Source organism: Cryptotermes secundus, unplaced genomic scaffold, assembly GCF_002891405.2.
Source record: "Cryptotermes secundus unplaced genomic scaffold, Csec_1.0 scaffold1866, whole genome shotgun sequence".
NCBI classification, from domain to species: domain Eukaryota; kingdom Metazoa; phylum Arthropoda; class Insecta; order Blattodea; family Kalotermitidae; genus Cryptotermes; species Cryptotermes secundus.
This window is the reverse complement of record NW_019735491.1, coordinates 2,783-13,501: the sequence shown is the minus strand read 5'-3', so window position 1 is coordinate 13,501 and position 10,719 is coordinate 2,783. Positions and strand designations below refer to the sequence as shown.

The 10,719-nt window shown below is 39.6% G+C and overlaps 1 protein-coding gene across 1 annotated transcript; it reads left to right on the top strand.

Annotated features, from left to right (window-relative positions):
• Positions 1-219: 219 nt before the first annotated feature.
• LOC111869477 (poly(A) RNA polymerase, mitochondrial-like) lies at positions 220-8,840 on the top strand. The gene is made up of 4 exons (XM_023861046.2): positions 220-378; positions 4,455-4,660; positions 6,540-6,779; positions 8,604-8,840. The coding sequence occupies exons 1-4, from the start codon at positions 246-248 to the stop codon at positions 8,826-8,828; spliced, it is 804 nt and encodes a 267-aa protein (XP_023716814.1). The 5' UTR covers positions 220-245; the 3' UTR covers positions 8,829-8,840.
• The last annotated feature ends 1,879 nt before the right edge of the window (positions 8,841-10,719 follow it).

Genomic DNA, 10,719 nt, shown 5'->3' with positions numbered 1-10,719 from the left:
TCTGAATTTCGAGCCAAATAAACACTGCGCTAATTACAATTCGGAATGATTAAGTTCATATTTTTTTTTCTTGCTATTGAATCATTAGATCTCAAATTATCGGATGACGTAGCGCTGTTCTCACGGTTCTCACCATAGATCATTCTCCTCCAGTTCAAGAAATAGGCCATTTAATTTTTCGATCATAAATTTCAAACGATTTATCGATCGATTCACATCTCGTAACAAAATATTGAAAATACAATATGTCGCTGTTGGTTCGTGGTTGTGTAGTTCGTGTATTTTATTATAACTGCAACTTTGTGACAGCAAAATTATATAAACGTACAAGTTATTTACTTCCGGCTTTAAAGAAATCAACACTTCGAAATAAAAATGGTAAGAAGTGAGATTACTCGCATGAAATAACTGAAAGTCCACAATTTTTATAACCAATCCGAGAATTGAAGATGTGTTTTTTTGGAGATATTAAAATTACTGTTGCAGAGTACCTTTGTTATGTATGTCGGCATATGTGGCTTCCGTATAACAGTAATATTCCAAAACATACATAAATTATATATGGATATGCAAACATATAGGACGTGTAATGTACGTGGACAACCGAAACTAAATCTGCAATAAATTTAAATGTATATATGCAGCTTGAAGCGGCGCTCATAATAAGTGAAATATTGGTAACGTCTCGCGCAACTAACGGCATCAATTCGAAAAAGCCCACCGTTTCATACTGACTGTATTTGCATCATTAGAAGTTAACTACTATTCATTGTTGGACTCCAAAGGGTTCAGACGATCTGTAAGACTCAGGATTACTGGATTTTTGGACATTGACCATCGTCTTGTATTCTTAAAAAAAAAAAAAAATTCAGAAACTGGATCCTTTTGTGCCCTCATGTGAGAGTGTAAGACATCTCCATTGGGCCCATTAGAAATACCTAACCTCCATCAGTGGACAACCTATAGTACGATGAACAAAGCCCAGGAATCCAATTTGTACAAGTCTATCAAGGCCTTACCTTCAAAGTTAATCACTGACCTATGAGAGAGGAGCACATTTACACATAAACCCATCTTAGTATGATCAAGCTCATTACTACTGCACCTGAAAAGTAGCCATAGTAACCTTTCTGGCAAACACTGTCTTTTATAAAGTAAAAGTAAAGCTATCCCTGTATCAGGCTGTGAAGGCCCATAGGGTTGTGAGACGTTGAAGGTCCCACATTATCTAGACACTTGGCTCAAAGATGGCGGTAAGGTTGTCAGCCTTATGCGCTGGCCGCACTTTACTCCCCAGGAAAAAATAATTAATTCCTGGTACTCATTTTGTTAGAGGCTGAATGAACCACAGGGCCTAGTGCGGCTGGAAGGATTAGGTCAACTGAAAAAAATCGAGTGACCTCATTGGGACTTGAACCCGCAACCTTCAGGCTTGTAGCGTAGCCCCTCAACCACTATGCTACCACGTGCCCATGATTATAAAAGCCTTTACAATTGTTTTAACATAAAGGAGGGGGAGAAAGATTGGGATGGCAAAGATGATAGGATGGAAAAATAAAAGGAACTAGAAAGCAATATGAGACAAGTTAGAAAAGAGACAGAGGAAGAAAAGAAAAAGAGTGGTACAAGATATAGAAGAAATTATTTTCTCAAACAGGCAAAACCTGTACATGTACTGCAAAGTCACTGTCACCTTATGTAAGCACATATTACTGCAGTTGTACATTTGTGTCAGCATTTAAAATTTTGTGTTTTAATTGTAAGTGTAATAACCGACATGACCGGTTTCTACACAATCGTGTTCATAGAGTACTAAAATGCCACATTTACTGCACATAAAGAGAGAGAGAGCTACTAGGTTCATTATCACCCACGTGACATATTTGTAATGCTGTATGAAAAATGCTATGTCTCCTGTTATAAACTCGTAATTTTTATATATTTTCATTACACAGTGTTTTAAAATAGTATATCGTGCTTATACTTACTCATGGAGCTGAGCCCTTCTGGAGGAGCCGTCAATTCTGCAGTTACTCAAGAATTTCCCAGCATTTTATGGAACCCGAAGGTTCATTACCGTGTTCACAAGAGCCCTGCACTGGTCCCTATCCTGAGCCAGATCAATCCAATCCATCCCATCCTATCTCTCTAAGATCTATTTTAATACTGTCCGCCCACCTATGCCTTGGTCTTCCCGATGGTCTCTTTCCTTCTGGCTTTCCCACCAATATCCTATATGCATTCCTCGTCTCCCCCATTTGTGCTACATGACCTACCCACCTCATCCTCCTTGACTTGATCATTCTAATTATACTTTGAGAAGAGTACAAGTTATGAAGCTCCTCATTATGCAGTTTTCTCCAACCTCCTGTCACTTCATCTCTCTTTGGTCCAAATCATGCTTATACTGATGAAATTTTATTAATAATCATGTAATCCAGGTAAAGTTCTTTTGTTGTGACATCAGTACAATCCTATACAAAACCTCACACATTCTGGTTGCTTAATGTGGTTCAGATTACCAGAGATACATAGTGGAAGAGTCATCAAGATCTGATATGTAGCAGCAATTTCAGTAGAGATAATGGATTTGTACTGCACAAGCTCGGTACCCAGGCACAAATATACACCAGGAAACTATATGTCAGTAGCAAAGGTGGCAGCACAGAACCTTCTGCCATGGTGAGAAAACCAATATTAATTTTCTCCCACTCAGCTCCACCATCTGTCTCTCATTCACATGTTGCCAGTTGATCATACCACTCTTTGATATTGTGATGTATCCAAGATTGGTGTGACTAATAAGAATGGGGTTTGGATTGGATTTATTAACACTTTCTTTACAGTTTATCTTAGTGACAATTGTGGTGCTATTGCTAATCTGCCCACTTCACAAATCGCTAGGACATGCTAATTCTTCTCAGTCTTCACTAGTTGTATCCTGGCAGTGGATTTATAGCAGTCTCACTGTAACTACAGGACACATCGAGTCTTCCTTTTATAGGCTAACTCAATTGTACTCCTTTGTACTACTCATTCTTGTTTTTCCACAACTGCCAGCCAGTCAAAGTCAAAAGTCTCATTGTGACTGACGGCCAGTCAGTCAGTAAATCTTGGTCCCGAGCACCCTTCTGGGGCTCATGAACAGATATTTGTTACTATTTGACAGTTACGGTCTTGTTTTTTGTGGGCGCTCTCTCTGAGGAGAGGACGGGTCTGTATTTTGTATATGCTGCTGGTCCTTGCCAGTGCAGTCTTTCTCGGGTCCGAGTCCCATGGTACTTGAGACCATATATTACTGTCTCAAATTTGAGACTTCCCTTTTCATCGCCTCCTACGACTTGCAGGGTCATGGTGGAGGTATTCAACCCTGCCACCACATGGGTGTGAATACTCGAGTCAAAGTCACATTGCGACTGACGGTCAGTCAGTCAGTAAGTCTTGGTGTCGAGCCCCATCTGTGGCTCATGACCAGATATTAATTATTGCCGTTTGACAGTTTCAGTCTTGTTTCTGTGGTGTGCCCTCTCTGACGAGTCCCTTGGGACTCATGACCATATTTTACTGTCTCAGATTTTAGATTTCCCTTTTCGTTGCCTCCTACGACTCGCAGGTTCACCTTTGGAACTCCATCTCTTATAACCACTTTGCATGGACCCCATGGAAAACACAATCTGTATTGTTGACAAAGCCTGTTTACTGCGCTGTTGCCTAGCAGTAATCTCCTATTGTTCTGCGCATTTGCTGACCTGTTGCCTAGCAGTGCAGACCAAATAGAAAAAAACACTTCTTGCAATACCTTGGTATGTTTCAGGTGTTGCCTAGAAATAGGTCTACATGTCACATTATTTTAATATGATGCAGAGAACTGAACTAGAAACCATGTAACAGGAACAGTAATTTTAAGCCTTCTGATATTGGCTGTATGCCAAACTGACAACAGTGAACTGTGACTGTGAGTATGTGCAGATTATGGTGTTGTCGTGGGAGGAGGAACTTAACCCTCGTCTGTTAATACAGTGATTCCCACTCTTTGCATTTTGTGTTTTCTTAGTTATTTTTACCCCCACAAAGAACTGAGTCCCACCATAGTAAAAACAAAAATTATATTTTTCTAAGGCAGGTATCTTTATGATTCTGTACTACCCTGTTAATCATTAATGGAAATTTTTATTTTCCACACCCAGCTGGCCAGTTGAGAAACACCATGCTAATGAATATTTAAATTATCTGAGGCTAGTGGCTGAATATGAAATGATCAACATCAGATCAGAGCAGGTAGTAATGAAAGATCCACCTTAAAATTACTTTTTTATGTATAATGTATACAGTCATCTGCTTTCTTCCAGCTGCACTGATGATCTACCTTTGAATGCATATTGCAGAAAGCTTGTTTGGAAATATTTATAAAATGAATGACATGAAAGTTGTTCAATGTTTTATTTGTTATACAGACCCAAATCCACTTTCAAGTCATGAAGATCAGGCTCGTGGACAACCAGTTTCTTTTGAAAACATGGTGGATAGCCGACGGAATGAAGCATTTAGGAGCATTCTTGTCCAAGTACAGTCGGAGCAATCCTGTTGTGATCTTCATAAATACTGTAGTCAGTATGGCGAGGTGAAAGGAATGCACCACTATAGTCTTCCAGGCTCTTTGGTATGTGCTGGTTGCAGCATAAGCATGGTTCCTAATGTCTATGTCATTCTTGCATCAATGAGTTTATATTTTGTTATGAATCATTGTCCTTTATAGTTGTAAACTTGTTGGGGTTTTTCTCTATGTATGAACACTGCTACCTCTATACATGGAATAGCATAGAACGTTTTTAAGCATGAAAATTGATTGCAGTGATTGAATTTTGTTTTTCATAACATATGTTACGTTGGCAGCAAATATATATGGCAGGAGAGCATAGTGTATTTTCTAATAGAAGACAAAAAAGTAAAGTTACCCTGTGCTTAATTAACTAAGCACCACAACATGAAGTCTATGGGGATAGAGGTATAGCTCCATCATTCTTGACCTAGGCACTAGATGGATGTGAGTTTTTAACTTGATGCCTTGACTGCCTTACCCCTAGGAAAGGAGCCCCAGTATCCACTGGATAGGAAGTTGGGTGGGCCCTGGAGTTAGTCTGGATACTACAAGTAGTACAAATTGAATCCCAGCCATCGAGCACATAGCTACACTGACTGGGGTATCCTGGCCCCTTCTTTTCCAGTATAAACTTCCGTTAAATCAAATTTTATAATTTAGATTATGACCTCATGACTAAATAGTAATCATCACGGTAGAAATGCCCTTCTTTGCCCAAACCAAGCCAAGTGCACAAAATTTCAAAGTGATGTTGATTATTTTTATCAGTTAACCTTTATTGTCCAGGAATGCAGCCATTAAATCCTCTAGCAATGGCTGGAAGCTACATTTTAACTGTAGTGTAACTGAGTGGATTGACATAAAGGTAATGCTGAGGATTCATATTCAGGAGATGATTAGTTTTAATAATGGCTGGGACACTGTTCAAGCTAAGTTTTACTCAGTTCCTCCAGGCAGTTGCCAGGACAGGATTTCAGTTAGACCATGGCACCTTCCCTCCAAATCCCTTCCATTTCATCATTCATCTGTGAGTCTAATACCTAGACTATCATGAAGCTGGACTGTGCTGCTGCCTAGTGATACACATAGAAAACCTATTATGTATATTACAGCTGTTTTACTTCCATTTGTGGCCTATTTACTGACCCTCCCTCATTTATGTAGACACTTTGAAAAGTCTATTATAAAATCCACAAAAATGTTAAAATGAAAGTTTTTTTAAAATCACTTCAAAGAGGAAGGCTTAAATGACACACTGAACCTGTTTTCCTCCCTCAGACTGACTTGAGATCATCCTTAACACTCACAAAACTTGGAAGACTGAGTCCAACGTTGGACCTAAACGGCAAATTTAAAGTTGTGGAGTCAGTCTGACATAGGACCACAAAGGGTTAAAGATAGTTTGATGACATGGAAACAACTGAACATGGTGCAATGGAGTAGTATGCTGGTAATTCCAAAAACTGAGTTTGTGTGGTGCTTTCACAGCTGGCAGTTGGTGTAACAAATGTGTAAAGATGGAGCCTATGTTGAAAGGGATTAAATGTCCCATCCCCGCAAGTATAGTCCTGATACTTTTTGTGTACAGACCCACTTACAGAATGAAGAATATTTTATAAATTCCAGATTTTGATTAACTCACCATCTGTTGTCTAAATTTCATACACAGTTGCCCATACATTGTAGGAAAAGTGACGCACATATTTCAGTACTATACAGCCACAGTTTCCTACTAATCAAGAAAGACTGTACAAGAGTGTCCAAACTTTCCTAAAATATAAATCAGATTCCTTTAAATTATTTTACTGAAATTAGAAAAGCCGGCATCGTATGAGTTTTGATCTTCTGCTATGACGCTGTCTTTATTTTATTGTTATTAAAGTTACTTTGAAACCTGAAAGATAGGAAAATTCAATCACACTTGTTTATTATGTTGCAGCACTTTGTTGTGGTAGAATTCACACACAGATCTAGTGTGGATCACATCCTAAGTGTTAGTTGTTACGTAAATAAGACAGAAGTGATCCCTGTGTGGTCCCCGTTCTTGTGGTTTCGTGCTCCAAAGAAGGCTCTGCAGCCAAAAGGCAGCGCATCACAACTGCCTTCATTGGTGGAAACAAATGGAAACAGTACACCCACTCCAGTGGAACTCAAGAGCTGGATGCAGGCAGCAGAGTCAGTAAGTCTTGCTTGAACTGCAGTTACTTCAGAGAACAGTCATATTCTGCTGAAGTGTGATGTCCAAGGAGGAGTGAGCATAATATTACTGAGCGCTTTGCTACTTAACACTGTCCAGCCATGCGTACTAACCAAATCAGTTGAAGATATTTGACTTAACCCTTTGCATGCCGCAGGCTGATTAGCTTGGCTTAGTTTCTTAGTTACTCCATAGCAAAAGGGACTGGCTCACTGTTAATCAATCATTGCAACAGTTCTGTCAATAGATGGCATAATAGTGATTTGCCAGTGTTCAAACAAAAGAACGTGCTTTCACATGACCTATATCTGCTGTCATTTTAAAGTAATTTGAAAAAAGTATTCTGGGGTTTTCTGTGCACCTACATTTACAGGGATTGTACAAAATAATGGAAACACTACAGATACTATACACATTTCTTTATTAATATAGTGTTTGATCACCTTTTATCTTCAGTATGGCAGCATTCCTTGGAATGAATTCATATAAGTTTTGAACCATCTCTAATGGAATTTTATACCATTCCTCTTGAAGAACATCTTCAAGTTGCTTTAGAGATGTTGGAAGTGGGAATCTGTTCCTCTCTCTAGTTCCCAAAACTGACCAGAGTGGTTAGTGATGTTCAAATCTGATGATTGTGCTGGCCAGGGAAAATGTTGAAGTTCACCTTCATGCTCTTCAGATTATGACTGGACAATACCAGCTGTGTGAATGGGGGCACTGTTATCTTGGAAAACGTCATCGTTATTCAGAAAAGATGTCTGGATCATGGGATGCAGCTGACTACCCAACCTGTCCATGTACTCCCTTGCAGTAATTTGGCACATTTCCAGTTATCAGATGTCCAGGTTTTGCGGTCATGACACCATCATTTACTCATCTGAGCATTACTTTAAGTAAATACAGGTTTAGCACTTTCAGCCCTACCTTGGATGTTGGATTTGTGAAGCTCACATTGGACAGTTTTTGTGGAAATAGGGTCTTCAAGATAAATATTCAGTTCTGCTGTCACCTGTGCTGTAGCAGTTTTGTGGCTTTTCAAAACAATCCTTCTCATTGTATGATGATCTCTTTCTGTCAATGTTTATTTTGCCCACTGTTCCTTTTCACTGATGATGTCTTCCCATGATTCATGTATGTCAACATAGCCTTAGAAACTGTCACTCTCAATACACCCAGTGTGGCACTTTTTGTCGTAGATGCTGTAACTAAATGTGCACCAACAATCTGTCCTCTTTCAAAAGTGGACAAGTCTCCCATTTTCAGATTCTTTCACACAGACTGTCACTCAATACAACCACTAATGCACTGACACAAGCACTACAGGGTGTAAACAGAAAAACATTCAGTGTTGCCAACTGAAGTCTTTTCAATATAGCCAACACAAATTCTGTGCCTCAATTTCCTAGTGTTTTCATTACTTTGTCCATTCGCTGTACCTCCAGTCAAGCAGTCTTAGTGTTTCTACCAGTCAGTTCTGTAGCACAGGCCTGGCAGTTAGAGGGTTAATTAAAATTTGGAAGAAACTGAAATTTTGACATTGCAGCCTTTTTTTTCAGGCCTGATATGTATACCTGAATTCTGTAGAGTATTACCATTCCTACTTTATATTTTGAGAGGCCTGGGGCTCAGTCACTGATGTCACCTGTCTGGAAGGAGAATAGACTGGCTTGTGTCTCCTGAGTCAGTTGCCATCTGTGAGCCATCATATTTTCTCTTCTTCCATTTACTTCACCCTTATGTATGTGTATTGAATATCCTCTTGTAACTGATGATGAATATACAATCCAGGACCACTTTTTTCAGTTTTCAGACCAGATACTGATCCTTCATCGAGCTACTTCATTGAGTGACCTGGGTTCAAGGCTTCGTTTCCTGACAGCACGACAGATTGAGCTTGCTCTTAGTGGACTGTTTCCACAAGTAACAGTTCTGCCATTTGGATCCTCTGTCAATGGATTTGGCAAGACGGCCTGCGATTTGGATCTTGTTCTCTTGGCAGGCAAAAGGCAGACTGCTGTAAGATTCTGAATATTACTTCTGTTAATATATTGCTTGGACATCTATGAGCAGAATCAGATTATGATACACTGAATAAACAGTGTGGTTAATGAAAGTCATGGATGAACTGAGAAGAAATCATTTAACAAAAATGTGAAGTATTCCAATTTATTGTTAAAATCCAGTAGCATACATTGAAGAGCATAACACCATCTACACTTAATCTGGATTTTGTTGGACAGCAGAGCTGTACACAAAATATTTTATTTCCTGTCTGCATCATACCCACTTATAATTGTGAAGAAGTGTCTTATAATTACCGGGAGTGCATCAGACACATTGTTACTCAGTCGCATGAATAACACTGATGTCCTCTGCATTATGCCTGATGTAAACAGTTTTCTTAGCCCAAGCTTTTCATATGATTAACCAACCTCGGATTACAATAAAATTGGTCAACTAACAAGTTGTCAACGACACAAAAATGTGCATTTTATTGACAATGCTTAGGTAAAGGTAAAGTTGTGCATGTGCTTAATTAATTAAGCACTACACCATGAAGGCATATTTGGCAGTGGATGTATAGATCCACATTTTCTTGGCCTTGGCCTTGGCACTAGCTGGAGATGAATGGTCAGCTTCACACCCCAGCTGCTTTTCCCCCTGGGAAAGAGCCCCCAGTGCCCATTGGAAAGGAGGTCGGGTGAACCCCAGAGCCAGATAACATGGAAGAGAGAAAATTCTTGACCATACCGTGACTCGAACCTTGACCCCTCAGTTGTCCAACCTGTAGTCACTTGCTATACCGACTGCGCTATATAATTTAAATATCTGAATTCACACTATTGCAGTTGGTTATTTGCCTAATCACATGCAAGTTAGTATGGCATGAAATATTTAATTATGTGAAACATATAATTGCCAGTTCATCGTCAAAGAAAGAGCTGTGAGAAACCTGGGAGGCAATCATAAACCCATTATTCCACATTTTGGGCATATCCATCATAAATACCACAAAGACAAGCAGCACAGTATGAGAATATTATCCACTGATTAGGAAATGTTCACTTTGTTGTCTGTATGTTCTGACATCATATAGTTTAGAAGGTGGGTACCAATGTATCAAAAGCCATATTGTGCCCATTTTCAGGGTAGAAGCCTACAATTAATCTGTCCTTTTGTCTGTACACAATCTAGCTCAAAATAATCTACATATATAATGAATGAATGAATGAATGAATGTATAAGGGGTGGGCCTTCTCGGCCCTTGCACTGCAACCTACAGCCATCTATTGTGCTTCCCTTTTTGATTATCCTGTGCTTCAAATGAAGCATAGGATTTTGTACGTGGGGGCGTCAAAATAGGCACTTGGTTCCATAAAGTATTTACCAAAGTGACATAATCTTAAATAAGCTAAGGCCTCACATTCACACAAGATCTGTGTGGTTATTTCATTTTCTTCTTGACACCTCTCACAAGTGGGACTATTACTTAGTCCCAGGTTGAAGAGGTGTCTTTTAAGGTGACAGTGTCCTGTAAGTAGTCCCACCACCCATCATAGCTGGTTCCTGTTTAACTTCAACAGTTCCTTCGCTCTTTTAGCAGAGGGTCCTCATATGAGTCCCTTTGCTTGCCTGAGCCCAGTATTTCTTGTGCTTCATATTTGTCCAGTCCCTTATTGCTTTTCTGGCAACTCCTATAGAGATGCCACATGCTGGTTCAGGTCCTATGAACGGATGTTCAGCTCCAATCTTAGCCAATTGGTCTGGTGTTTCGTTTCCAGCAATACCCTCATGCCCCAGCACCCATATCAGTTGTATCCTGTTATGTTTGGCCAGATCCCTGAGGGTTTGGTGAGACCAATTTTCAGTTGATCTGGTGTTTGTCAAGCACTTAAGTGCAGCTTGGCTGTCGGATAGA

Bases quoted from the DNA above. Each gene is read 5' to 3' on its own strand.
- LOC111869477 (XM_023861046.2), top strand. From the start codon at position 246: ATGTCGCTGTTGGTTCGTGGTTGTGTAGTTCGTGTATTTTATTATAAC. The intron at 379-4,454 runs GTAAGAAGTGAG...TTTGTTATACAG, and splicing joins AACACTTCGAAATAAAAATG to ACCCAAATCCACTTTCAAGT. The intron at 6,780-8,603 runs GTAAGTCTTGCT...CACTTTTTTCAG, and splicing joins GGATGCAGGCAGCAGAGTCA to TTTTCAGACCAGATACTGAT.